This window comes from Archocentrus centrarchus, chromosome 18 (assembly GCF_007364275.1).
Source record: "Archocentrus centrarchus isolate MPI-CPG fArcCen1 chromosome 18, fArcCen1, whole genome shotgun sequence".
NCBI classification, from domain to species: Eukaryota; Metazoa; Chordata; class Actinopteri; order Cichliformes; family Cichlidae; genus Archocentrus; species Archocentrus centrarchus.
This window is the reverse complement of record NC_044363.1, coordinates 22,105,677-22,129,593: the sequence shown is the minus strand read 5'-3', so window position 1 is coordinate 22,129,593 and position 23,917 is coordinate 22,105,677. Positions and strand designations below refer to the sequence as shown.

The 23,917-nt window shown below is 39.4% G+C and overlaps 1 protein-coding gene across 1 annotated transcript in view; it reads left to right on the top strand.

The window, feature by feature from the left end:
• The window catches only part of arap2 (ArfGAP with RhoGAP domain, ankyrin repeat and PH domain 2), a 174,253-nt gene that overhangs the window by 52,496 nt on the left and 97,840 nt on the right, over nt 1–23,917 (top strand). Inside the window, 2 exon segments of the mRNA XM_030753721.1 lie at nt 3,246–3,352; nt 19,980–20,179. Of these exon segments, the coding sequence (XP_030609581.1) occupies nt 3,246–3,352; nt 19,980–20,179 (307 nt within the window).

The window sequence follows — 23,917 nt, the reverse complement described above, 5'->3', positions numbered from 1 at the left end:
ATCTTGGGTTGCAATCTGCAAAATCTGGCTGCTCCTAGAAGGTGGTTGCTAATCATTTAGCAAGCGATATGGCAGCGCTCTTCACACACACACACACGCGCGCTTCTTCTCACTGCTAGGCCGTGCACTTCCAAAAAAGCGCCTAATCAACCACGATGGTGTGGATTCATTTCTTTCTTTGTTTGGTGTAATTAGTGTAAATTGTTTTCACTGGTGAAGAACAGTTAGCGCAGAAAGCACATGATTTATAGCTGGCACAGCATGGCAGCGTTTAGTGCTCCTCACTTAAGCAGTATTTGTAATTCACTGTTGGAGCACTGGCGTAGATGGTATTTTATTCTGGCTTTTTACACACACACACACACACACACACACACACACACACAGACAGACATTTTCTCTGTCAACTGCTCAGCTGACCCCTCACCTGTCTCACCCACTCTCTGTGAAGATTATCACGACCTTCTTTCACATACACGTTTTCCCTCGTCTCTCCCTTCCCCTGTGTTCTCTGCGCTCTTTGTCACCCTCATCTTTTGAGTCACATTTTTGGCTTTGTCTCTGTGCATCAGTGATGGTTTAGAGTGTGTACTTTTCTTTAGTGTAAAGTTGGAAACCCTCTGTTTTCTGTTCCGTTTTGATGTTTTGCTTATATGTGTGGGAGTAGGTGCACTTCTTCTGTCTCACTGTCTGTTTTTCTCTCTCTTTCTGGCTCAGAGCTCTAGGCTATAGAAAATGGTCTAAACTGCTGTGAGTGTTGAGGTTGAAGTGGGAGAAGGGAGGGGCATGGTGCGATGCAGAGTTACAGTGGAACCTATGAAAACCGTGCCTCTGCACATAACCCCTATTTTCTCAAATGTGCCTCAGAAAACATTGACGCTGAAAGCTTGGGCTGGTTTGGATTCCCGAGATGAAACTTTTGGCTTTAACAGAACTTTGCTGTTATGCGCAGGTATACCTTCTCTCTAACACTTTCTTTCTGTCTCTATCGCTTTCTCTGTGTCGCACACACACACACACCCCTGTGTATCTCTGCAACACACAAACACGCACATCACATACAGAGTCAGTTTATACGTCATTGGTGAGAAGAAGAAGAAAGCCAATGACTGTTCAGCATGTCCCTTTGTGCAAGTCTAACATTATATTCAGTGCCTGTTTGTGTGTCTGTGTGTGTGTATATATATATATATATATATACATATATATGTGTATATATGTATATATAATATAGCTGTTATTGTGCTTCTTTCTCAGTGTTGACATTCAAGCCTCATTTGAGTAACAGGTTGTGGTTTTAATGAGCTGACCTGTTGATCCCACCTTATTAAGCAGGGTCTGTAATTTGGCCAGAAGGGGCTTGAAATACTGTCCAGTGTGGCAAGCCAAATATTTGCAGGGCTCCTTAGGGAATGTTGTTCAAATTAAATAGTTGAAGCATACATCTATGCTTTAATAGTGGGAGGAAATAAAGATGTACATGAAAGTAATAGTCTTTTAGTGTGAAGAAACCATTCTGCAGTCTGTTTCAGTACAATTCAGTATGTGATGTTTGGCCAGCAGTTTACAAGAAAGGGTGCAAGTTCTGGGAAATTAGCTTTCTTGCCTTTTTTTTTTTAACTAAGAAGATTCTTTTATGGATAAAAAGGGTCTTTAGGAGGTGACTGTGCACAGCAGTAGTAGAGCCCAACCAATTTGTCAGCAGGCCAATATGAGCTATTTCCCAGTCTATCAGTAGCAGCATTTATAATAGCTGCTCATTCATCCATCTATCCATCTATTCTCTTTCCCTTATCCAATTGCGGGACCCAGCTGCCATGGGGCAAGAGGCAGGGTACCACCATGGACAGGTTGCCATTCTGTTGCTAACACATAGAGACAGACAACCATTCATGCTCACATTCACGCTTACGGCCAATTTAGAATCACACGTTAACCTAAATCCATGCATGTCTTTGGACTGTGGGAAGAGCACCCAGAGGGAACCCACGCAGACACGGGGGACCTGCAAATACCACACAGGAAGGCCCCGGACTCGATTTGCATGCAAGACCGTCTTGCTGTGAAGTGAAAGTGCTAACTGCTGCGCCACTGTGCCGCCTCTTTTATAATCACCAAAACATGAAAATGAAAACAGTAAAGAAGCGACGGAAAAACACCCTTCAACTATGTGTTGAGATTGCGTAATTTTTCCACCAGAGGGCACTCTGAAACTTCCCTACAACAACCACCAGCTAATTCGAGCAGAGTTGAGCATGAATAAGTAAATAAATTGCTACATATAACAAACATTGGGGAAGTCTGTTTATGTTTTGTATGTCTGAAAGAAAAAAAAACAAACAGCTGATATATCAGAATATTGGATTTTTGAATCGCCACATATCAGTATCAGACTTAAAAATCCTGCTGTATATCGGTCGGCCTCTAAATATTAACAGTTATCTTTGACATGCATCCATATTTCTCTCTCATTTATGATCATTCGATGAGCAAAAGTGTGTTATGTCAGAGACATATTTCAATTTATGCTGACTGATGAATCACATTCAACGGCAATTTGAATAGCTGTTTTTTTTTTAATCCTTTTTTATGCATTTTTCTGTGGCTCTGGCTCAAACCTCTTTCTCTTTGTAGGAATAACTCTGAGTTTATTAGCTTGCTATGGCACTAACTATAATCCAATGTAAATAGTAACTAAATGAAGTTCAGTATGCCATATTTTGTCCTACATATAGGAATAGTTGAATAATTTGCAAAATGGCTTATTTGCATCCTTGCCAAGACTAAGATCAGAAGATTGAAAGTATTTAAATATGTACATCCTTAATTTGGCTTTAGAGCAGATGTCATTAACATTAGCTTAGCAACAGCTAGCCTTAAAATTTAAAAAGAGAGAGCTCTGTATGATATGGTTTGCTCTGTTTTTGTAGGAATAGTTTGGTAACGCTTATTTGCTTAGATACAGCTGACAAAAGTGATTCAAAAATTAAAAATAATAAGTGTGTGGCTATGCTGGTTGTTGGCTCCAGCCTTAATGCTAAGCTAGGCTAACCATCCTGTAGTTTTTAACTCCATGTTTAACAGTCAGGTAAGCTGATCAATTCTGTAATGTAAGAAGAAGATAAAAATCCCTGTTATGTTCCTAACATTTCCCTTTCAGATTTTTTTGGTGAGAAAATGAGGGCAAAAAAATCAGTGTCATTATTATTATTATTTTTCTCCATCTTTGTGTTTGTGATTTTCAGGATCACAAAGCAGGGCTGGCTGTTGCTGAAGTAGAACTGACTGCTGCCAATATCAGAGATGTGGACCGCAGGGGCTTTGAAATCAACACACCCTTCAAAAACTTCTGGTATGTCCACTCTTCATTTGTGTTTGTGCATGGCTCACCAGCATGTGTTACAGCATGTAGCTTGGCACGCAGTGGCACCTATGTCTCTTTTCCCACACAACAAAGGGCTATTCATGCTTGGCTGCACGTGATATTTGATTTGTCTTTTGATGTGTGTGAGAGAAAAGTGCGCTCTATCAGATTGATCCTCAGCTTTTACCTTAACACATATTCTGCTTCTTATTTCTTTTTCATCTTCTCGAAGATGAATGTTGGAAGTGAAGGCCCCTCTCCTTCAATAGAGAGACTTTTTTTTTTTTTTTTTTTAGGCAGGTTGACATTATACACCTCCACATTTCTTTAAATCTTACTGTATGAGGTGGTTGGATGTCAAGACATGATTTCTGGTCCTCTTACAAACAAATCCTACTGGATCATCTTCTAAGTCTAGCCACATAGTTTAGGAAATGTCCATAAAATAAGTCTCTTTTTACACTTCCTCTTAATCTCAGAAGTCAGATCTCGCAAAGTATCTGACTTTACAGCTACAGTGAAGGGTGAGTGTGGGAGTTTTGGTTAAGCTGCTCTCATATATCTCATTCCCAAAGTCAAGGTTGCTGCGACTCTCTTAAAAAATAGAGAATCTCATGGGGGTCCACCCAATCTTAAAACTTCAATACAAGAGAAAGTGATTCCTGGTGTATTTCTCTGAAATACACCTGCAGTACTTTCGCGGCCCTATCAGGGGGCCCCGGCCCACACTTTGGTAATCACTGATCTAGGGTATGAGGAGTCTAAGAGTATGGTAAGAGTTTAGGAAAATTTTTAGCCAAAGAATAGTCCTTTCAGAATGGCCTTTTTCTTACTTGTAACAGAGGAGAGGATTTTTTTTGGGAGTATAAATTAATGAGATGTAGCAGTTTGGAAGACGTTGATTTATTTTGTCTTTTGTGCATACTACTTGCCTAACGTTCTTGTGAAATATGCAAATATAAAACCATCGCTTGCTCCTTATCTGTTAAAAACAGTCAAATTACGCTGATGACGGGAGCTGAATTCAATTCAATTCAATTCAATTCAATTCAATTTTATTTATATAGCGCCAAATCACAACAAACTGTCGCCTCAAGGCGCTTTGTATTGTGGGTAAAGACCCTACAATAATACAGAGAAAACCCAACAGTCAAAACGACCCCCTATGAGCAAGCACTTGGCGACAGTGGAAAGGAAAAACTCCCTTTTAACAGGAAGAAACCTCCAGCAGAACCAGGCTCAGGGAGGGGCAGTCATCTGCCGCGACCGGTTGGGCTGAGGGAAGAGAACTGTGGAAGAGAGCCAGAGATTAATATCAATTAATGATTAAATGCAGAGTGGAGTATAAACAAAGTAAATAAGGTGAATGAGAAACAGTGCATTATGTGAACCCCCCCAGCAGACTAGGCCTATAGCAGCATAACTAAGGGATGGTTCAGGGTCACCTGATCCAGCCCTAACTATAAGCTTTATCATAAAGGAAAGTTTTAAGCCTAATCTTAAAAATAGAGAGGGTGTCTGTCTCCCGAATCCAAGCTGGAAGCTGGTTCCACAGAAGAGGGGCCTGAAAGCTGAAAGCTCTGCCTCCCATTCTACTCTTAAGTATCCTAGGAACCACAAGTAAGCCAGCAGTCTGAGAGCGAAGTGCTCTGTTGGGGTGATATGGTACTATGAGGTCTTTGAGATAAGATGGTGCCTGATTATTCAAGACCTTGTATGTGAGGAGAAGAATTTTAAATTCTATTCTAGATTTAACAGGGAGCCAATGAAGAGAAGCCAATATGGGAGAAATATGCTCTCTCTTTCTAGTCCCTGTCAGTACTCTAGCTGCAGCATTTTGGATCAGCTGAAGGCTTTTCAGAAAGCTTTTAGGACAGCCTGATAATAATGAATTACAATAATCCAGCCTAGAAGTAATAAATGCATGAATGAGCTTTTCAGCATCACTCTGAGAAAGGATGTTTCTAATTTTAGAAATATTGCGCAAATGCAAAAAAGCGGTCCTACATATTTGTTTAATATGTGCATTGAAGGACATATCCTGGTCAAAAATGACTCCAAGATTTCTCACAGTGTTACTGGAGGCCAAAGTAATGCCATCCAGAGTAAGTATCTGGTTAGACACCGTGTTTCTAAGATTTGTGGGGCCGAGAACAAGAATTTCAGTTTTATCTGAATTTAGAAGCAGGAAATTAGAGGTCATCCAGGCCTTAATATCTTTAAGACATTCCTGCAGTTTAACTAATTGATGTGTGTCATCTGGCTTCATTGATAGGTAAAGCTGAGTATCATCTGCATAACAATGAAAATTGATGCAGTGCTTTCTAATAATACTGCCTAAGGGAAGCATGTATAATGTAAATAAAATTGGTCCTAGCACAGAACCCTGTGGAACTCCATAATTAACCTTACTGTCTGAAGAAGACTCCCCATTTACATGAACAAATTGGAGTCTATGAGATAAATATGATTCAAACCACTGCAGTGCAGTACCTTTAATACCTATAGCAAGCTCTAATCTCTGTAATAAAATGTTATGGTCAACAGTATCAAAAGCTGCACTGAGGTCCAACAGGACAAGAACAGAGATGAGTCCACTGTCAGAGGCTCTAAGAAGATCATTTGTAACCTTCACTAATGCTGTTTCTGTACTGTGATGAATTCTGAAACCTGACTGAAACTCTTCAAATAAACCGTTCCTCTGCAGATGATCAGTTAGCTGTTTTACAACTACTCTTTCAAGAATCTTTGAGAGAAAAGGAAGGTTGGAGATTGGCCTATAATTAGCTAAGACAGCTGGGTCAAGTGATGGCTTTTTAAGCAGAGGTTTAATTACAGCCACCTTGAAGGTCTGTGGTACATAGCCAACTAATAAAGACTGATTGATCATTTTTAAGATTGAAGCATCAATAATTGGAAAGACTTCTTTGAACAGTCTAGTAGGAATGGGATCTAACAAACATGTTGCTGGTTTGGAGGAAGTAACTATTGAAGTTAACTCTGAAAGATCAACTGGAGCAAAAGAGTCTAAACAAATACCAGCAGTGCTGAAAGCAGCCGAACATGAAGAATAATCTTTGAGATGGTTATGAATAATTTTTTCTCGAATGTCTAAAATTTTATTTGTAAAGAAATCCATGAAGTCACTACTAGTTAACGTGAAAGGAATACTCGGCTCTACAGAGCTCTGACTCTTTGTCAGCCTGGCTACAGTGCTGAAAAGAAACCTGGGGTTGTTCTTATTTTCTTCAATTAATGATGAATAGTAAGATGTCCTAGCTTTACGGAGGGCTTTTTTATAGAGCAACAAACTCTTTTTCCAGGCTAAATGAGCATCTTCTAATTTAGTGAGACGCCATTCCCTCTCCAGCTTTCGGGTTATCTGCTTTAAGCTGTGCGTTTGTGAATTATACCACGGAGTCAGGCACTTCTGATTTGAAGCTTTCCTTTTCAGAGGAGCCACAGTATCCAAAGTTATACGCAGTGAGGATGTAAAACTATTGACGAGATAATCAACCTCACTGGGAGCAGAGTTTAGGTAGCTGCTCTGCACTGTGTTGGCACATGGCACTGAAGAGCATAACAATGAAGGAATTAGATCCTTAAACTTAGTTACAGCACTTTCGGAAAGACTTCTACTGTAATTAAACTTATTCCCCACTGCTGTGTAATCCATTAAAGTAAATGTAAATGTTACTAAGAAATGATCAGACAGGAGGGGGCTTTCAGGGAATACTGTTAAGTCTTCAGTTTCTATGCCATATGTTAGGACAAGATCCAGAGTATGATTAAAGTGGTGGGTGGGCTCCTTTACATTTTGAGAGAAGCCAATTGAATCTAACAATAGATTAAATGCAGTGTTGAGGCTGTCATTCTCAGCATCTACATGGATGTTGAAATCACCCACTATAATTATTTTATCTGAACTGAGCACTAAATCAGATAAAAAGTCTGAGAAATCAGACAGAAACTCTGAGTAAGGACCAGGTGGACGATAGATAATAACAAATAAAACATGTTTTTGATTTTCCCAATTAGGATGGACAAGACTAAGAGTCAGGCTTTCAAAAGAATGAAAACTTTGTCTGGGTCTCTGATTAATTAATAAGCTGGAATTGAAGATTGCAGCTAATCCTCCTCCTCGACCTGTACTTCGAGCATTCTGACAGTTACTGTGACTCGGGGGTGTTGATTCATTTAAACTAACATATTCATCCTGCTGTAACCAGGTTTCTGTAAGGCAGAATAAATCAATACGTTGATCAATTATTAAATCATTTACTAATAGGGACTTGGAAGAGAGAGACCTAATGTTTAACAATCCACATTTAATTGTTTTATTCTTTGGTGCAGTTGATGAAGCTGTATTATTTATTGTTTTTGAATTTTTATGCTTAAATAGTTTTTTGCTGATTTTAGCTTTGGTTTTTGGTGGTCTGGGAGCAGGCACCGACTCTATGGGGATGGGGTTTTGGGGGGATGGCAGGAGGAGAGAAGCTGCAGAGAGGCGTGTAAGACTGCAACTCTGCTTCCTGGTCTCAACCCTGGGTAGTCAGTTTTTAGGAGGGTTAATAAATTTGGCCAGATTCCTAGAAATGAGAGCTGCTCCATCCAAAGTGGGATGGATGCCGTCTCTCCTAACAAGACCAGGTTTTCCCCAGAAACTTTGCCAATTATCTATGAAGCCCACGTCGTTTTTTGGACACCACTCAGACAGCCAGCGATTCAAGGAGAACATGCGGCTAAACATGTCGCTCCTGGTCTGATTGGGGAGGGGCCCAGAGAAAACTACAGAGTCCGACATCGTTCTTGCAAAGTTACACACCGAGTCAATATTAATTTTAGTGACCTCCGATTGGCGTAACCGGGTGTCATTACTGCCGACGTGAATAACGATCTTACCAAATCTACGATTAGCCTTAGCCAGCAGTTTCAAATTTCCATGAATGTCGCCTGCTCTGGCCCCTGGAAGACATTTGACTATGGTCGCCGGTGTCTCTAGCTTCACGTTTCTCAAAACAGAGTCACCAATAACCAGAGTTTGTTCCTCGGCGGGTGTGTCGCCGAGTGGAGAAAAACGGTTAGAGACGTGAATAGGTTGGTGGTGTACCCGGGGCTTCTGCTTAGGACTACGCTTCCTCCTCACCGTCACCCAGCTGGCCTGTTTTCCCTGCTGCTCGGGATCTGCTGGGGGGGAGCTAACGGCGGCTAAGCTACCATGGTCCGCACCCGCTACAGGGGCCTGGCTAGATGTAGGATTTTCCAGGGTGCGGAGCCGAGTCTCCAGTTCAGAAAGCCTGGCCTCCAGAGCTACAAACAGACTACATTTATTACAAGTACCGTTACTGCTAAAGGAGGCCGAGGAGTAACTAAACATGTGACACCCAGAGCAGGAAAGTGCAGGAGAGACAGGAGAAGAAGCCATGCTGGTAGTGAGTCGGCTAAGGGCTAAGCTACTAGCTAAGCTAAGCTAGCGAATTTCTAAAAACAAATAAAGTGAGTAATGTGAATACAGGTGATTCAGCAAAGAGTATGCTATTTAAAGTAGGTGAAGATTACACTAAAATATGTTATTATCCAGATAAATCTAGTTATACAGATATAACAGCTAACAGACAGCAAAACACTGTGCTCCGAAACAGGAACAGGAAGTGATACAATACCGCAGTGAGAGCCAACACCAAGTGGAATGAGAAGTGTTATTTTGAAAGGTTTGAAAACAGGACCGGAATATGTCAGAAAGATTAAAAACAAAAAGTGCATTATGCACCAATCCTGCTACATAGCTTTGAACAGAGTCTCCAATAAAAAGTGTCAAAGACACAACAGCAGATGCACATTAACTACATCTCTGCTGTGATCTAAGATGCCTCTTTTGTCAAGTTTCAGCAAGTTCATGGCTAAATTCTTGGTTCATTAGATGCACTTGGAGCCTTGATTTAAGTTCCAAGTCAGTAAGAAAACATTTGAAAACAAAGCCATGCTTCATCTTCATATAGACGAAGATGTCACAGGCAACAAAACTGCTGAAAATTGTGGAAAAACAAAACAAAAAGGAAAAAAAAAAAACAGCAGCAGCAGTGGTGCATAAAGGAAACAACTCTAGTTCATCAACCTCAAAGACTGGCATTGAACTAGTACACAGAATTCAACGTATGCAAGTTTCAGGTGTTCATTGAATTCTAACATCATGATATTAATTATCAATCCTCACTGTGTTCAGCGGAAAGTTGTTTTAAAAAAGGAAAAAAAAATATATGTATATATGTATATATGTGTGTATATATATATATATATATATATATATGTATGTGTGTATGTGTATATATATATATATATATGTATGTGTGTGTGTGTATATGTATATATATATATATATATATATATATATATATATATATTGTGTATATATATATATATATATTGTTTATATATATATATATATATATATATATATATATATATATACATATATATTGTGTATATATATATATATATATATATATATATATATATATATATATATATATATATATATATATATATATATATATATTGTGGCGTTTTACAGTACAGGACATGTACATATGTGTGCTCACGCAAGGACACAAAGCAGTTAGTAACTAATAAATTTATAGAGTGTTTATATGCAGATATCTTAATAACAAGGACTATAGTCGACTCAACAGTTTCAGAGGCTCAAAATAATTGGAAAAGCATCCTTTTAAATATGAGGATTGTTTTTAATTCTTGGATTAAATCCTTTGCAGTCAGTGAAGTCTTGAACTTTTGGGCTTTACCAAATGCTGTTTTTCCTCCCTTGAGATCCTCTGACAGGCCTTTACTGCAGCCACTTTCAGTTTCTGCTTGTTTTGGGGTCTCTCTGCATTCAGTTTTTGTATTTAATAACTGAAGCGCTGCTCTGTTGGATTAAGATGAACTGACTGACTTGGCCATTGAAGAATATCCCACTTCTTTGCCTTGAGAAACTCTTGGGCTGCTTTTGCAGTTTGATTTTGGCCAATATACAGACAGTTTTGCTGCATTTGGCTGAATCTGAGCAGAGAATATAGCCTTATACACTTCAGAGTTCATCCTGCTACTTCTATCAGCAGTCAGATAATCAATAAATCCTAGTGATCCGGTTCCACTGGGAGCCATAGCATGAAAAAGCCATGAACATTGCTTCCACCATGTTAGATAGATGATGCGGTTTGCTTCAGATCATGAGTTGTTTCTCTCCGTACTTTTCTCTAGTTTCATCTGTCCAAAGATTTTTTCAGACCTGTGCCATCACTTTGAGGCAAAGTCTAACTTCTCCTGCTTGTTCTTGAGTGTAACCAGTGGTTTGCACCTTTTTGTAAACCGTCTACATTTCCATTCATGAAGGTGCCTCTTCATTGTAGACTTTGACAGTGGCGCACCTACCTCCTTGAGAGTGTTTGTAACTTGGTTAGATTCTGTGATCATCTACTTTAATTGCTGTCTGTAGTCTTTCAGGCCTTTTTGGTGTTGCTGAGCTGGTCACTGTACTCAGTTTTTCAAAGAATGAACCAGATTTGTATCAGTATATTAGTATATTAGTATTATTATTATTAACTAGTATTCAACAGTTAATGCAATACTTTGGTTAAACCTCTTGAACGAAAGCTGAATGTCTGACTTTAAACACTTTAATCATAGATTAAAATCCACAAAGATATGCGTTCTTGTCCAAAAACGTATGGATATAACTGTAACAGTAAAGGGGATTGTCCACTGGTTAAGTGATCATGGATGTTGTTGTGTTCTTTGAGAGATAAAAACAATAATAAAAATGGTAAAATTATTTGCCTGTTATACATGGTCTAAGGGAAGCAATGCTTGTTCTGACTAATAATGCTTATAATTAGTCATTACTTTGTGTGTATAAAATGTGCACAGTTCTGAAAAAAGCAAAGACGTTTTGAGCTGAAATAATCAGTTTATTCATAAACAGATTAATCTGCAGGGACTCGGTGAATTATATAATTCATTATTGGCCTTCTGTGGTAGATACTGAATATTTTCTGGTTTTCAACAGACAAAAGAAGCAATTTGAAGACCTTGCCTTGGCTTCAAGGAAATGTTGATGGACATTTTTTTTTGCCATTATTGGATATTTTGCAGACCAAACAATTAGTCCAAGGCAGACAAATTGAGAATGAAACAAATTGCTCTATTATGCAACCCGGATTAAACATTGCACGGCTTTTTTTGCCCATGTAGCAATGATGATGCAGGATTTCATCATTAAACCTGCCCAATCAGCGAGTTACCTGTCCATCTGCATGGCTCCATTTTCATTCCTCGTGGTTTGTTTGTGACAGATATGAATAATGAGACAGCAGTTTAATATTTCATTTCTGGACCAGCTGAGCAGAACTGCAGATTTGAACGTGACCTTAATGGTCACATACCTCAAAAGTTTCCTAAACAGGAGCTCAGTTAAAGCAATTCAGTCAAACTCATTTTCATTGTCAGTCATTTAATACAAATGTATGCGCTTTTACCCTTTGTATTACCATAGATGTTTTCCTTTGGGGTGTAACTAATGAGCTGCCGTGTCACAAAGTTAAGACCGAGCTCTAATGAGACAAAAGAGAAACTCTTCATAAGTTTGCTTTTACTGAATTTAGTAGCACTCCTGTCAAATCTCTGTGACGGAGCATCTTGCAAATCACCGTACCCGCCTTTACAACTTATAAACATATTGATCATAGCGGGGCGCACGCGATCTGAATCTTTTTATGAAGTCTCCCCTGGAAGCTTTGTGCAGGTATCTCTGCCTCTGTAGGGCGCAAAGCCGTCCAGGTGACTCGAGTCCCGTGGGCCTACGATCAATGGGCGCACTGCTTGTTTGTGCTGTAATGGCCCATTTAGAATACAACCGTCACAGCTGCCTGGACAAAGCACGGCTCGATTGTTTGTGTGTGCTTTTTCACCGTTTCCTCTTTTCGGCCCTTACTTTTCTTTTCTTTTTTTTTTTTTTTTTTGCCCGTTGCCTTCTGTAAAGATTTTTATTTTTGCTCTCCTTCCTCCACGTGTCTGTTGTATATCCGATCGATCTGTTTGTGTCAGCTCCCTTAATGGTCCCATCGTTTGGCACCTTCGTTAATACACTGGATGTAATTGCCATTTTGTGCAGAACAAAAAAAAAATAGTGAAATGAGCTCAGGTCCCCCGAATTGTTTTGATGAGGTGATTTTAGAAAAGGTTAGTGTGTGTGTGTGTGTGTGTGTGTGTGTATGTGTGTGTGAGTGGGAGTGTGAGAGTGTGTATCAAATCGATTGGTAGCCCTGGGAGCATTCTCCTACCTGCTCAAGGTGGGGATTAGTGAGAAATTCATCTAATCACTTTAAGCTGTGGAGACTCACTTTGGCTTTTCTATTGTTTTGCTGCCGTTAAGTGGACGGTCTGTTGTGTTGGATACAATAGCAGACTTTTATGAGTAGAGGGAATGACAATGAGACACAGAGGAGAGGAGACGTTTGCAGTCAAAGACATTCAACTTTGGAGAAAAAGAAAAACTTTGGGCTTGTGATCAGAAAATGCTTCTGCTACATTAAAGCCACGGATAAATGCCTAGCTCAAGGGCATATTGGAGAAAATCCATGTTTGTCTGCTTTGTTTTTTATTTGTCTGGTGTGTATTGAAATCTTCGGACAGTTTTGCAATTTTTTTTTAACCTTGGGCAGAAAATATTTGGTAATGAAAATTCTTGATGGTCTGGTTTTTGAGCTGTTCTGTGTGGTGAGCTCCGGTTTTTGAAGGACTCATTACCGTAAAGTTGTTAAAATGTAATCTTTCAAAACTTTTTCTAGTGCCAGCGCACCGATTCCTTTCATCTTCATTGTATCAGATGAACATAAGGCAGTCTGAAGGTGGATAGCTTAAAAAAAACGCCCCCATAAAACCCAATCTAAAACCAGTAAGAAATCATTGCTGGAAATTACTAGGGTAAGTGTTTGTAATTTGGAAAATTACCCTTAAAATGGTGGTTATATTTCTCTAGTCACTTCTAATATCTCTATTCCCACATATATTTCTCCAGTGTTACTGTTTGCGCCTGTCTGTGAAAACTACCAGGCTTCTGCATTTTTTATTGCACCATATATTTTTCTTTTAACTGTGGATTTTGTCTGCCATTACTTTCAGTGTAATGTTGAGAAGATTTTTTTTTGTGTGTGTGTGTTTTCAATGGGAGGGATGATTACAGTGTCCACTGAAGGTCAGTTCATGTTTTCAGCTCACACACAGCTCCGGAGTGAAACTCCACACACTTCTACTAGTTCATCTAAAACAAATGAGAGTATCGTGAAAAAGGTTTCTTTGTTTTTGCCATTTAATTGAAAAAGATAAATGTTCATATATTCTATATTCATTACATGTAAAGGGGAAAAAAATGTCAAGCCGTTTATGTTTTGATAATTATGGCTTCATAGTTCATGAAAAAAAGAAATCGAGTATTTTGAATTATTAGAATTTTATTTCAAGCTTGAATAAATTACTGTTCATACAGTATAAATACTGTGTATCTCTTGGCCTAATTCAGTATTTACAACCACAATCATGGGGAAGACTGCTGACTTGACAGTTGTCCAGATGACGATCACCAACACCCTCCACAGGGAGTCGGATGAGGTCATTGCTGAAAGGGCTGGCTGCTTCAGAGCAGCTAGCCATATTGAAGCTGTATATATGCCGTATTGAAGCATATTAATGGAAAGTTGACTGGAAGGGAAACATGCACAAGCAACAGGGATGACTGCAGCCTTGAGAAGATTGTCAAGAAAAGTTGATTCAAGAACTTGGGAGAGGACTAAGACTGGTTTCAGTTCATCAAGAGTTCATCAAGCTGTTGCATTCCTACGGTGAAGCCATTCCTGAACCAGAGACAATTTCAGAAGTGTCTTAACTTGGCTCAAGAGAAAAAAATAAACTGGACTGTTGCTCAGTGGGCCAAAGTTCTCTTTTTAGATGAAAATAAATTTTGCTTTTCATTTGGAAATCAAGGTCCTAGAGTCTGCATCCATTGGTTTCAATCTGCTTTGGTTTCAGTTTGTGTGCAGGTCCCTCTGCATCCAAGATATTTGAAGTACACTGTGAAGTTTCCACATCTGCTGGTGATGTTGATAGTTGGTCCATTGTGTTTTATGAAGTCCAAAGTCAACACAGCATCTATTGGGAGGTTTTAGGGCACGTCATGTTTCTATTTGTTGCCCAGGTTTATGGAGATAAAGCTGATTTCTGTTTCCAGCAGGAGTTAACACCTGGCAACAGTGCCAAAACTGCTACCAAATGGTTTGCTGACCATGTTATTATTTGGTTGATTGACCAACCAACTCATCTGATCTGAACTCCACAGAGAATCTGTTGTCAATAGAAAGGTGAGGAACACCTGAGCCAAAAATACAGGCGAGCTGACGGCCATTATTAAAACAATCTGGGCTTCGGTAAGAACCTCAGCAGAGCCACAAGCCTCCATGCCACGCTGCACTGAAGCAGTAACTCATGGTTATGGAGCCCCAACCAGGTATTTAGAGTATAAATGAAAGTACTTGTAAGAAATATTGTATTACAGTATTGTATTCTGTATTATAAATATTTTTTTGATGGCTCCTGGGAAATATTCTCATAATTTGAGATACTAGATTTATGATTTTCACCAGCTAAATGAAAGCAAAAACAGACAAAAAAAAAATCCTCAAATTGGGCACAGATGGGTGAATTTTAATGATTTTTTGATTATCTCTCACTGATTTTGTTTATTGAGAACACTGGAGATGGACATAATAATAGATGTAACTTGATTAGAGTAAGAGAGTTTGTTTAGTGGTGTCAGTCACTGGTTTTTAAATTAATTTTGAGATACAATAGACTGCATGCTATAAGCTCTGTGGGATTCTCTCTGTAAAGAAAGGCAACTTTAAGAAGTGATTATTTGTTGCTTTCTTGTCATGGTCATAGGGCCTGTATTGATTATCCACAGTTTAAAGCTCATCACTCTGTAATAAATACCTCTGGGAATGACTAGTTGTCATGGTCAGATGAATTTTTTAAAGAATATTGAAGTTTTTCATCTTAACCTGGCTGTTATTGTTCAGTATACAGGTGCTATGTTTAAAAAGAAATCACATAATAAGCCAAAGAAACTGAATATGTCAAAACGCGAGGCTTCAAAAGTGGATTACCAAATTTGATTGTCATAGGGATTTTTATGTAAAATACATTTTCATGAGTGGGGACTCAAATTAAATCCTTGGGTGAATGAGGAATCTTGAAGCTGACTTCAGAGAGTGGACCATGAAGGCCATGTAGGGCATTTGAAACTTAATGGGTCTTATTTAATGGCATTGCTTGACTTTTCTTCTTGTTCACTTGCTGTATGATGTATTTGTGAATATAGAGCTACATCAGTAACTTAGCTTACTTATAAAGACTGTGAAGTGTAAAAATATTATGTTCAGAGTACCTGACAAAGAAATCATTCTTCCCATTTCTTAGTTACTGTCTCTTGGCTTAGATTTAATGGACAGACATCAGAGTGACATTAATCTTTAGCAAAAATGGGGGTTAAACAAGAGTTTTTACACAAATGTTGTCAACCATTTGTCCACACAGTCAGTACATTTCTATAAAGTCAGAAATAACCATTTTAATACTTCTGTGGACTCAACCATCTTAAGGAGCAACTTCCAAGGTTGGGAAATTACATCAACATGGAAGTGATGTAAAATTAAGCATCATGCTACAGTACTTTCAAGAAAAGTAATGATTAATGTTAAATAATTTTTTTCTTTTTTTTGAGTGCAGAGTTTCACAGCTTCCCAGTGCATTACAGTAACTAGATTCTTTGGGCTGCTCCGTTAATCATAAGGGGTCACCACAGCGGATAGCTCTGCATATTTTGGCAGACTTTTATGCTGCATGGCCTTCCTGACTTCAAAGGGATTTGTGTCTCCTCCTGGTCTTGAACCATGACCTTTTGCATGTTAGGTGAATGTGTAAACCTCTACACGTGCTACAGTAACTACACTTTAATTTTTCTACACAGAATATAATTTATCACACATTAACACTAGACAACGTCACAACACGTAATGTCAGTGTCTGACTTACAATAAATAAATTGCTATTAGTTGGCTAGCTAGTGTTGGCATTACCAGCAGTTAGTTTTTCAGTTTCTCAGAAATGTAGTCTTCATTTTATTTTAGTTTTTGTCCACAGCTAGTTTTAGTTTTAGTTTAGTTTTGGTTAACTATCATAACTTTGTTCCACACAACTTTTCCACTCTTATTTGAGTACGGCACTGAATGTAGCCATGCTTGACTGTGTGAAAAGCACTTCTGCAGTTAGTATAGCCAGTATTTAGCACTTGCTATTATAATTGCCTAAGGTTGCGAGTAGGGAAGGATTAGCTACAGGATTAAATGTTTATCAGCTTTTTCAAATGGCCCGATAATTACAGGGAAGCAGTATGAAATAGCTCTGTGGTTGTAGTTTGTGGTAGAGTGCCAAAGGATATAAGGTTGTAGCCGTTGCTGTTAAAGATAATTGACGGATTTCATCGATATATGAGATTGCTTGAAATTTTCAACTTACAGTGCAAAAGCAAGAAATTATTTACCAGAAGCTTATAAAGCAATTTTACTTCCCCATCTCTTCCATTGGAGGTCTTCATTAATATAACACTTAGGGCTGTAATGATTCTTCGACGTAATCGTAAACGTCAACGACAAAAATTATTTTAACGTCGACGCGTCATATTTTAAAACCCATCCATCCATTTTCTTCTGCTTATTATGTGATTTTGTAACTGCAATACACTACAGGAACATATGGGGGCAGTATTGCCTGTATTGTCAAATACAGGCGCGAGGCGTCCAAAGGCTCCTCCAAATGTGGAGAAAGATCCTTCAAATCTTTTCTCAAATTTGAAGGATGGGTCCGGTGTATCCTTCGTGGCCTACCCTATCCCGTGACTCATTAGGTATCAAAACTCAAACACACAGTAGCGGAGGATAGCGGCCAAAAAGTTTGAAATATGACTGTTTCTGTGACACAAAATAAACTTTTAAGATGTTTTCAGGCAAGAATGTAAATGTCTAAACCTCAAATATCAGCTCATTTTATCAAGATATCGCTTAATTGCAAAATGTGCGGTCCGGTCTACGTTGGCCGGGTCATTCGAAGGATGTGGCTCCTGAATTTGGACACAGCTACAATGTGACCAACATAATGATTGTGGAACAAAGAGTAGGGTGCAGAAAATGAAAGAAAATGGAGACAGACTGTCAAAGGTGTGGGAGTATTTCACAGAAAACAGAAATAAAGTTGAATGCAGATTGTGCAAAGCAGAGCTTTCCTTCCACGGCAGCATCACTGCAGCGCTGAGCGTTTAAAACGCCGGCACCCTGGAGCTGTGACGTCAGCTCTGGATGGGTGCGTTTCAGTGAGTTAGTGCGTCATTGATGCCTGTTAATGTTTGTACAGTAAAGTTTCCATTAGCGTCTCATGGATGATGTTTGCTAAGCACCACCATTACAGTTGTGTTAGCTAACGAGTGAAGGACAAGAGAAGCAGCTACAGTGTCTCTTATTTTTTCCTCTTGCATTAATATCAGCGTTGATTCTGAATAGTAAACCTCTTCATGAACTGAATCATCTGTAAACTTTTCAGGCTTTTTGGATGGAAAAATCTTTTTGATTTAATTTGAAGGCTTATTAGAACTTTTGGACAGAGGCCATTTTTATTTACTTATTTGCACATTATATTTCATTTAAAATAAATAATATGCGTTGTGTATTTGATATTTAATGTGATGGTCACCCAATGATAAAAATACATTGGATTAGTTTCAAACTCGTATTTTTATGGGTCATTGTTTTAATTGTGAGAAGAGACAACAAGGTCATATTCACAGGTGGGCAGGCTTGAACAGGTGAGGTAAGATTGAAATAATCATTGACGAATCAATAAAATAATTGTCAGATTAGTCGACTACCAAAATCTTTAGTTTCACTAGGTGTATGATTCAATTTTACATTCATAATTATTTTATTTTTTCTTTTAACAACTGTTGTCCTTAAGCTCAGCCTTCACTTCATATTGGAAAAAAAAAAAAAAAAACACTTTCAGATGCTCCTGTGCCATCTCCAGACAGACTGGTTGTTTCGGGGGGGCCATGCTGCAGTTGAGCGTACAGTGTGAGCAGTCATCTCTTTTGATGGGCCCTGGGTAGAGACCAGTGGGCACAGAACAGCTGAACCCAATCAACCTATCGATCTCGCCTGGGTTACTTGGGCGAGGCTGGCCTGGTGCACATCCTCTGCTAAAGGCTACCCCCCCCCCCCCCCCCCCCCCAAAAAAAAAAAATCCTTAGTCTTACTTACTTTACACTGGTTGCCAGGTTACCATGGAGACCACTTGGTCCCATTTCTCTTGTCTAAGTGCTTCTTTCAGTCAGGCTAGGATGCTCTCCGTCTCCCTTACCCCTCAGTTTTATATCTCTGTCGATCTGTCATTCTCCCTGCCTGTCTTTTTGTCTCTCGCTTGCTCCTGCTTCAGCTCACACGTGCACACAGGTTGCTTGTTACGCACATTTGGAATGCATTTAGTTAATCCGGAGGTAGTCATTACTTCCAGCAGCTTTTTCAAAACACGCATGCACTGAAACACCATCTTCTTCATCAGAGACCTCTGCTTTCTGTCCCTGCAAGGTATCTGCACACTTGTTAGGTAATAATAGATTTATACTGTCAGTCTACTGTGTGTTTGTGCACCAGAAAATATCTCTGAAAATTAATGAGTACATCATGGTTAGATTGAAATATCTACAAATGACATACAGTGCTTGTGTATATAAGGCCTCCTGAGTATGAGTAATCCCTGTGAAATAAGACCAATACTTGGAGAAATCTCATTAATCTCACCATTGTAGCCGGGTTATTGTAGTGCATGCAATTCTAAGTGACTGCTGATGATGTATTCTCCCAAATATTCTTAATGTGCTTGGCTAAAATTAACAAACTGCCATCATGTGGCAGTATTTTCACTAACTGCACCCATGTCAACAGAAGGAGCACCATCTGTATTGCCAAGCTCATCTTATTCCTTTGCCTAGCCTTTTTCAGATTTACAGGGCTCTTCCAGGTCCTGCTGGAGCAGGAGTGTTAAATGTGATTTTTTTTTAAAAAATACTATATTGAAGCTATAGATGGGTTATGTTTATCTCCTGCTTTTCCATCACCACTTCTTAACCTTTCTGGGTCTAATGTAGAAATAATATCCTGGCCAAAAAAAAAACCTCCTGCATTAGAACTTTATAGATTTTAGTGGTGCATGGTGAGACATATTGATTTAGCTGCCCCCTTCCCTTCCCGCTATCAATTTCACCAAATCTATTGCAATCACACGTAGGCATACACACTTAGCACTCCTGTTCCCCCCCAAAACTACTCAAAATACTGCACACCCCTGCAACCCCTGCCAAGTGATGCTGTGCTGTTTAATTGCTCTCTCAAATCAAATCAATAACAGTGAGGTATGTGTTGGGGTGGGGGTGGGGGCAAAAAAAAAAAATCAATTGTTGCAGCTTCACGGCCGAGTCAGAACGGGAGAAGCAGGAGTGGATTGAAGCGCTGAAAGAATCGATTGCTGAGACACTCTACGACTATGAAGTGGCAGAGAAGATTTGGTTCAACGAGGCCAACAGGAGCTGCGCCGACTGTCATGCACCGCAGCCGGAGTGGGCGTCAGTCAATCTGGGTGTGGTCATCTGTAAGAAATGTGCAGGTAAGGGACACAGGTATGCTGCTTTGCTTGTTGTGGGCACACATGCTGGACGGAGGTGTACGTGCTGCTGACAAGAAACATGATGTACATTTGGTAGAATCAGATGAATATTTTGCGGCCAGTGAAAGCTGCCTGTCAACAGAGGTTTTATTTGATAGCCGTTAAAGCTGAGATGTGAGGAAAGATATTAATTTCCTGAATGCGTTGCTAGTCTAGTATAGTATAGTATAGGACTCCTGGGTTATGTTAACAACTACTCCAAATTAATGGCAACACTTTATGTTGCGTATATTTGGCATCAACTAATAATCTAACTAGTTAATGGCATACATATCAGTAGCTTAGTGGTTTTAACATTATTGGTAATTATAAAGTAATTATTAATGCATCGCTTAGTATCGCTTATCAATAGCATGGTTCTTTTAAATGGACTGGCTATTATTTAGCACTTACCTACTCTGCTAGAGCACCTAAAGCACGTTACACAACATGTTTCATTCACACCCATTCATACAAGCACTTTTTCTAAGTGCTTTCTGTATGACATTCACACTCCGATGAATGCACTGGAGAGCAACTTGAGGTTCAGTATCTTGCCCAAGGATACTTTGGCAAGTAGACTGGAGCAGCCAAGGATCGAACCACCAACCTTCTGATTAGTAGATGACCTGCTCTGCTTCCTGAGCTAAAAGATGGAAGTTGTTGGACAAGACCTCAGTCATAGAGCCATACAAACCAGTCAGCGACTCCCAGACGATCACCCTTGCTCGGGGAAAAAAGTGTATTCCACGAGCAGTTGGCAAGCAGTTGTTGGAGGGTGCTGGCAGTTGAAACTGGTCACAAAGAGGAATACAGAATATATTGTGATGGCTTTGGTCAGTAGCAGATTGCCACACATGGTAGAGGCCGACTTGTGTTCTAACACTGGCAAAGCAGTATTGCAACTGTGAAAAGCGCAGCACAAACTGGAAACAGAGATGGTTTCCATTTAAATTAAAGGTTGTGCCTTTTGTGTTGACTGCACAGGTCAGGCACAGTTTACACTTTGATGGTAACGGTCTCCGTTTATAGCTTGCATTGCACTTCTTCAAGATTTCCTACCACATGCGGGGTTCTAGCCAGCGGTTGATTGCGCTACTCCATGCCTAGATTGTCTTGCGCCAGGCTGAAAATTTCACCAGTTCGCAACCAATTTTACCTAGCGACTGTCAGCAACCTCCAGGAACCACTCACCAATAGGTCAGGGAATACAAATTTTTCCAGCAACTGAAGTTTTGCCAGATAGTTGCTAACTAGTTTCTGGGCCTGTGATTGGGGCTAAATAATAGCATGTGTTACACACGTCACAAGGGGGCGCTGAATGGCGTGCTCAAGGCTGTTTTATTCTGTTTAATACAACACAGCACAGTACAGCGTTAGCGCTCTTCATCTACTAACTATACAACTGAGCTCACTTGACCTCTTAGCGCTATGGTTGCCATCTGGTGGCGTGGCATGTGTACTGCACCCCAATTTGGCAGGTGAAATAATTACTATTTTTTCGGTGTCACAACCCATATGAACATTAAAACAGAAAAGTGAACATAACTTCAGCCTCAATAAAATGAAAACTTATAGGGGGATGTACTTTCTCAACATTCAATATGTCCTGGGTGCCACACATGCCATTCTAAAATGAGATCTGACTAACTATTACTTTTACTCTTAGTTTCCCAAATCTGTTCTAAATGTACATTATAATTACTCCAATCTAACTTGGGGAGTTGCACCTTGAAAAACAAGTTATTTTGATATGAACATTTTTTCTATGATCACTGATAGATGAATAGAAAGTCATTGCAAGTAGAGCTATCTCATATGTTAATGAAAATACTTTAGAGATTTTCAAAAATCTTTTTTACCTCAAAGGAGCACTTTTAAATCAGAGTACAGCATCAAGTCAATGAAACTTCTGGGATATTGATCTGGTCAGTTAAGTAGCAGAGGGAGTTGTTAATAAGTTTCAGCTTTTGATGTTAATGAAATTAACAATGCAGGTGCACTAGAGAGGTAACAATGAGACAACCCCCAAAACAGGAATGGTTTTACAGGTGGAGGCCACTGACATTTTTTTTCCTTCCTCATCTTTTTTGACAGTTTCTGTTCACTAGTTTTGCATTTGGCTAGAGTCAGTGTCACTACTGGTAGCATGAGGCGATACCTGGATCCTACAGAGGTTGCACAGTCAGTCCAACTCCTACATGATGGCATATCAGTATGTGCCATTGCCAGAAGGTTTGCTGTGTCTCCCAGCACAGCCTCAAGATTATGGAGAAAATTCTAGGGGACAGCAAGTTACTCTTGGAGAGCTGGAAGGGCTGTAGAAGGTTCTTAACTCATCAGAAGAACTGGAGAAGCCGTGGAGAATGTTATGGTGTCTATAATATTGTTCAGCATGACCAGTTTGGTGGTGGGTCAGTGATGGTCTGAGGAGGTATATCCATGGATGGAAGGCAATGGCACCCTGACTGCTATTAGGCATCGGGATGAAATCCTTGGACCCTGGTTCAGTGGGTCCTGGGTTCCTCCTGGTGCACGACAGTGCCCAAACTCATGTAGCGAGATTATGCAGGCAGTTCCTGGAGGAAGGCTGGTCTGACCTGAATCCAGTGGAACACCTCTGGACTAGACAAACAAGTATGATCTTGGAGGCCCTCGCAATTCACAGGACTTACAGGATCTGTTGCTAAGGTCTTGGTGCCAGATACAACAGCCCATCTTCAGGGGTCTAAACCTAATAATTGGTTGGGCCACACTTGGCAGCAAGAAAAGCAAACAAGCATTTGCAGTAACTGCCAATGAGTCTTTCACATCGATGTGGTTACCTTTGTCTAATATTAACACTTGTCTGATGATCTGAAACATGTAAAAGTGACAAATATCCCAAAAACTAAGAAATCAGGAAGACTTTTTCACAGCACTCTATGCCTGGAACAGGTAGGCCAATCTGAACAAAGCTTTGCTTGAATATTGTCAATGTGTGATTGTCAGTGTGGTTATTAAAATTAGAAATCCCAATTCTTTAGATTTTTGTATTCATCATCCTCCTGCAAATGTGATGTTACCCTTTTCCATTTGCATTTTTTCATGTGTCACTTTCAGTGTACTTAACATACTTAATGTAACAACGGTCAAAATTTATATCAACAATGGAATTTGGTCTGCTCGCCACTAATTACAGAATGAAGAATCTTTAAAGTGTCACAGGCCTTGTAAAAACCGTAGGGTGGGATTTTTTGCTAGTACAAATAAGGTTAAATACGTTTACTGAGGGAAAACTCTTATAATGTAGAGTTGTACAATATAGTAATAAAGAATAAGATTGTATTATAATATATAATCATTATAATGCCTTTAGAAATTATTATGAAATGACACCAAATCATAAATTATATATGAAATATTTTGAAAAAGAAAACATGTTCTTTGCTCAGTGATCCCACATATGTACATCCATTCATGGCGGGAATCACAAATTTGCACTATGTGGCTATAGAAGGCCGCGAGCAAGGCAAAGCAAACCAGCTGGAAATACCAACAGAACATTATTTCCTCTTGTCTCTCTGAATTCATGACTTCTGGACAAAAATAAACACCATGCTGCATATAAAAAATTATGATCATTACTCAGAGACATGCCAAATTAAAAAAGGGATACATGTGAGTGCTCAGTTCTTCTTTGTGCATGTGTGGCCTGAT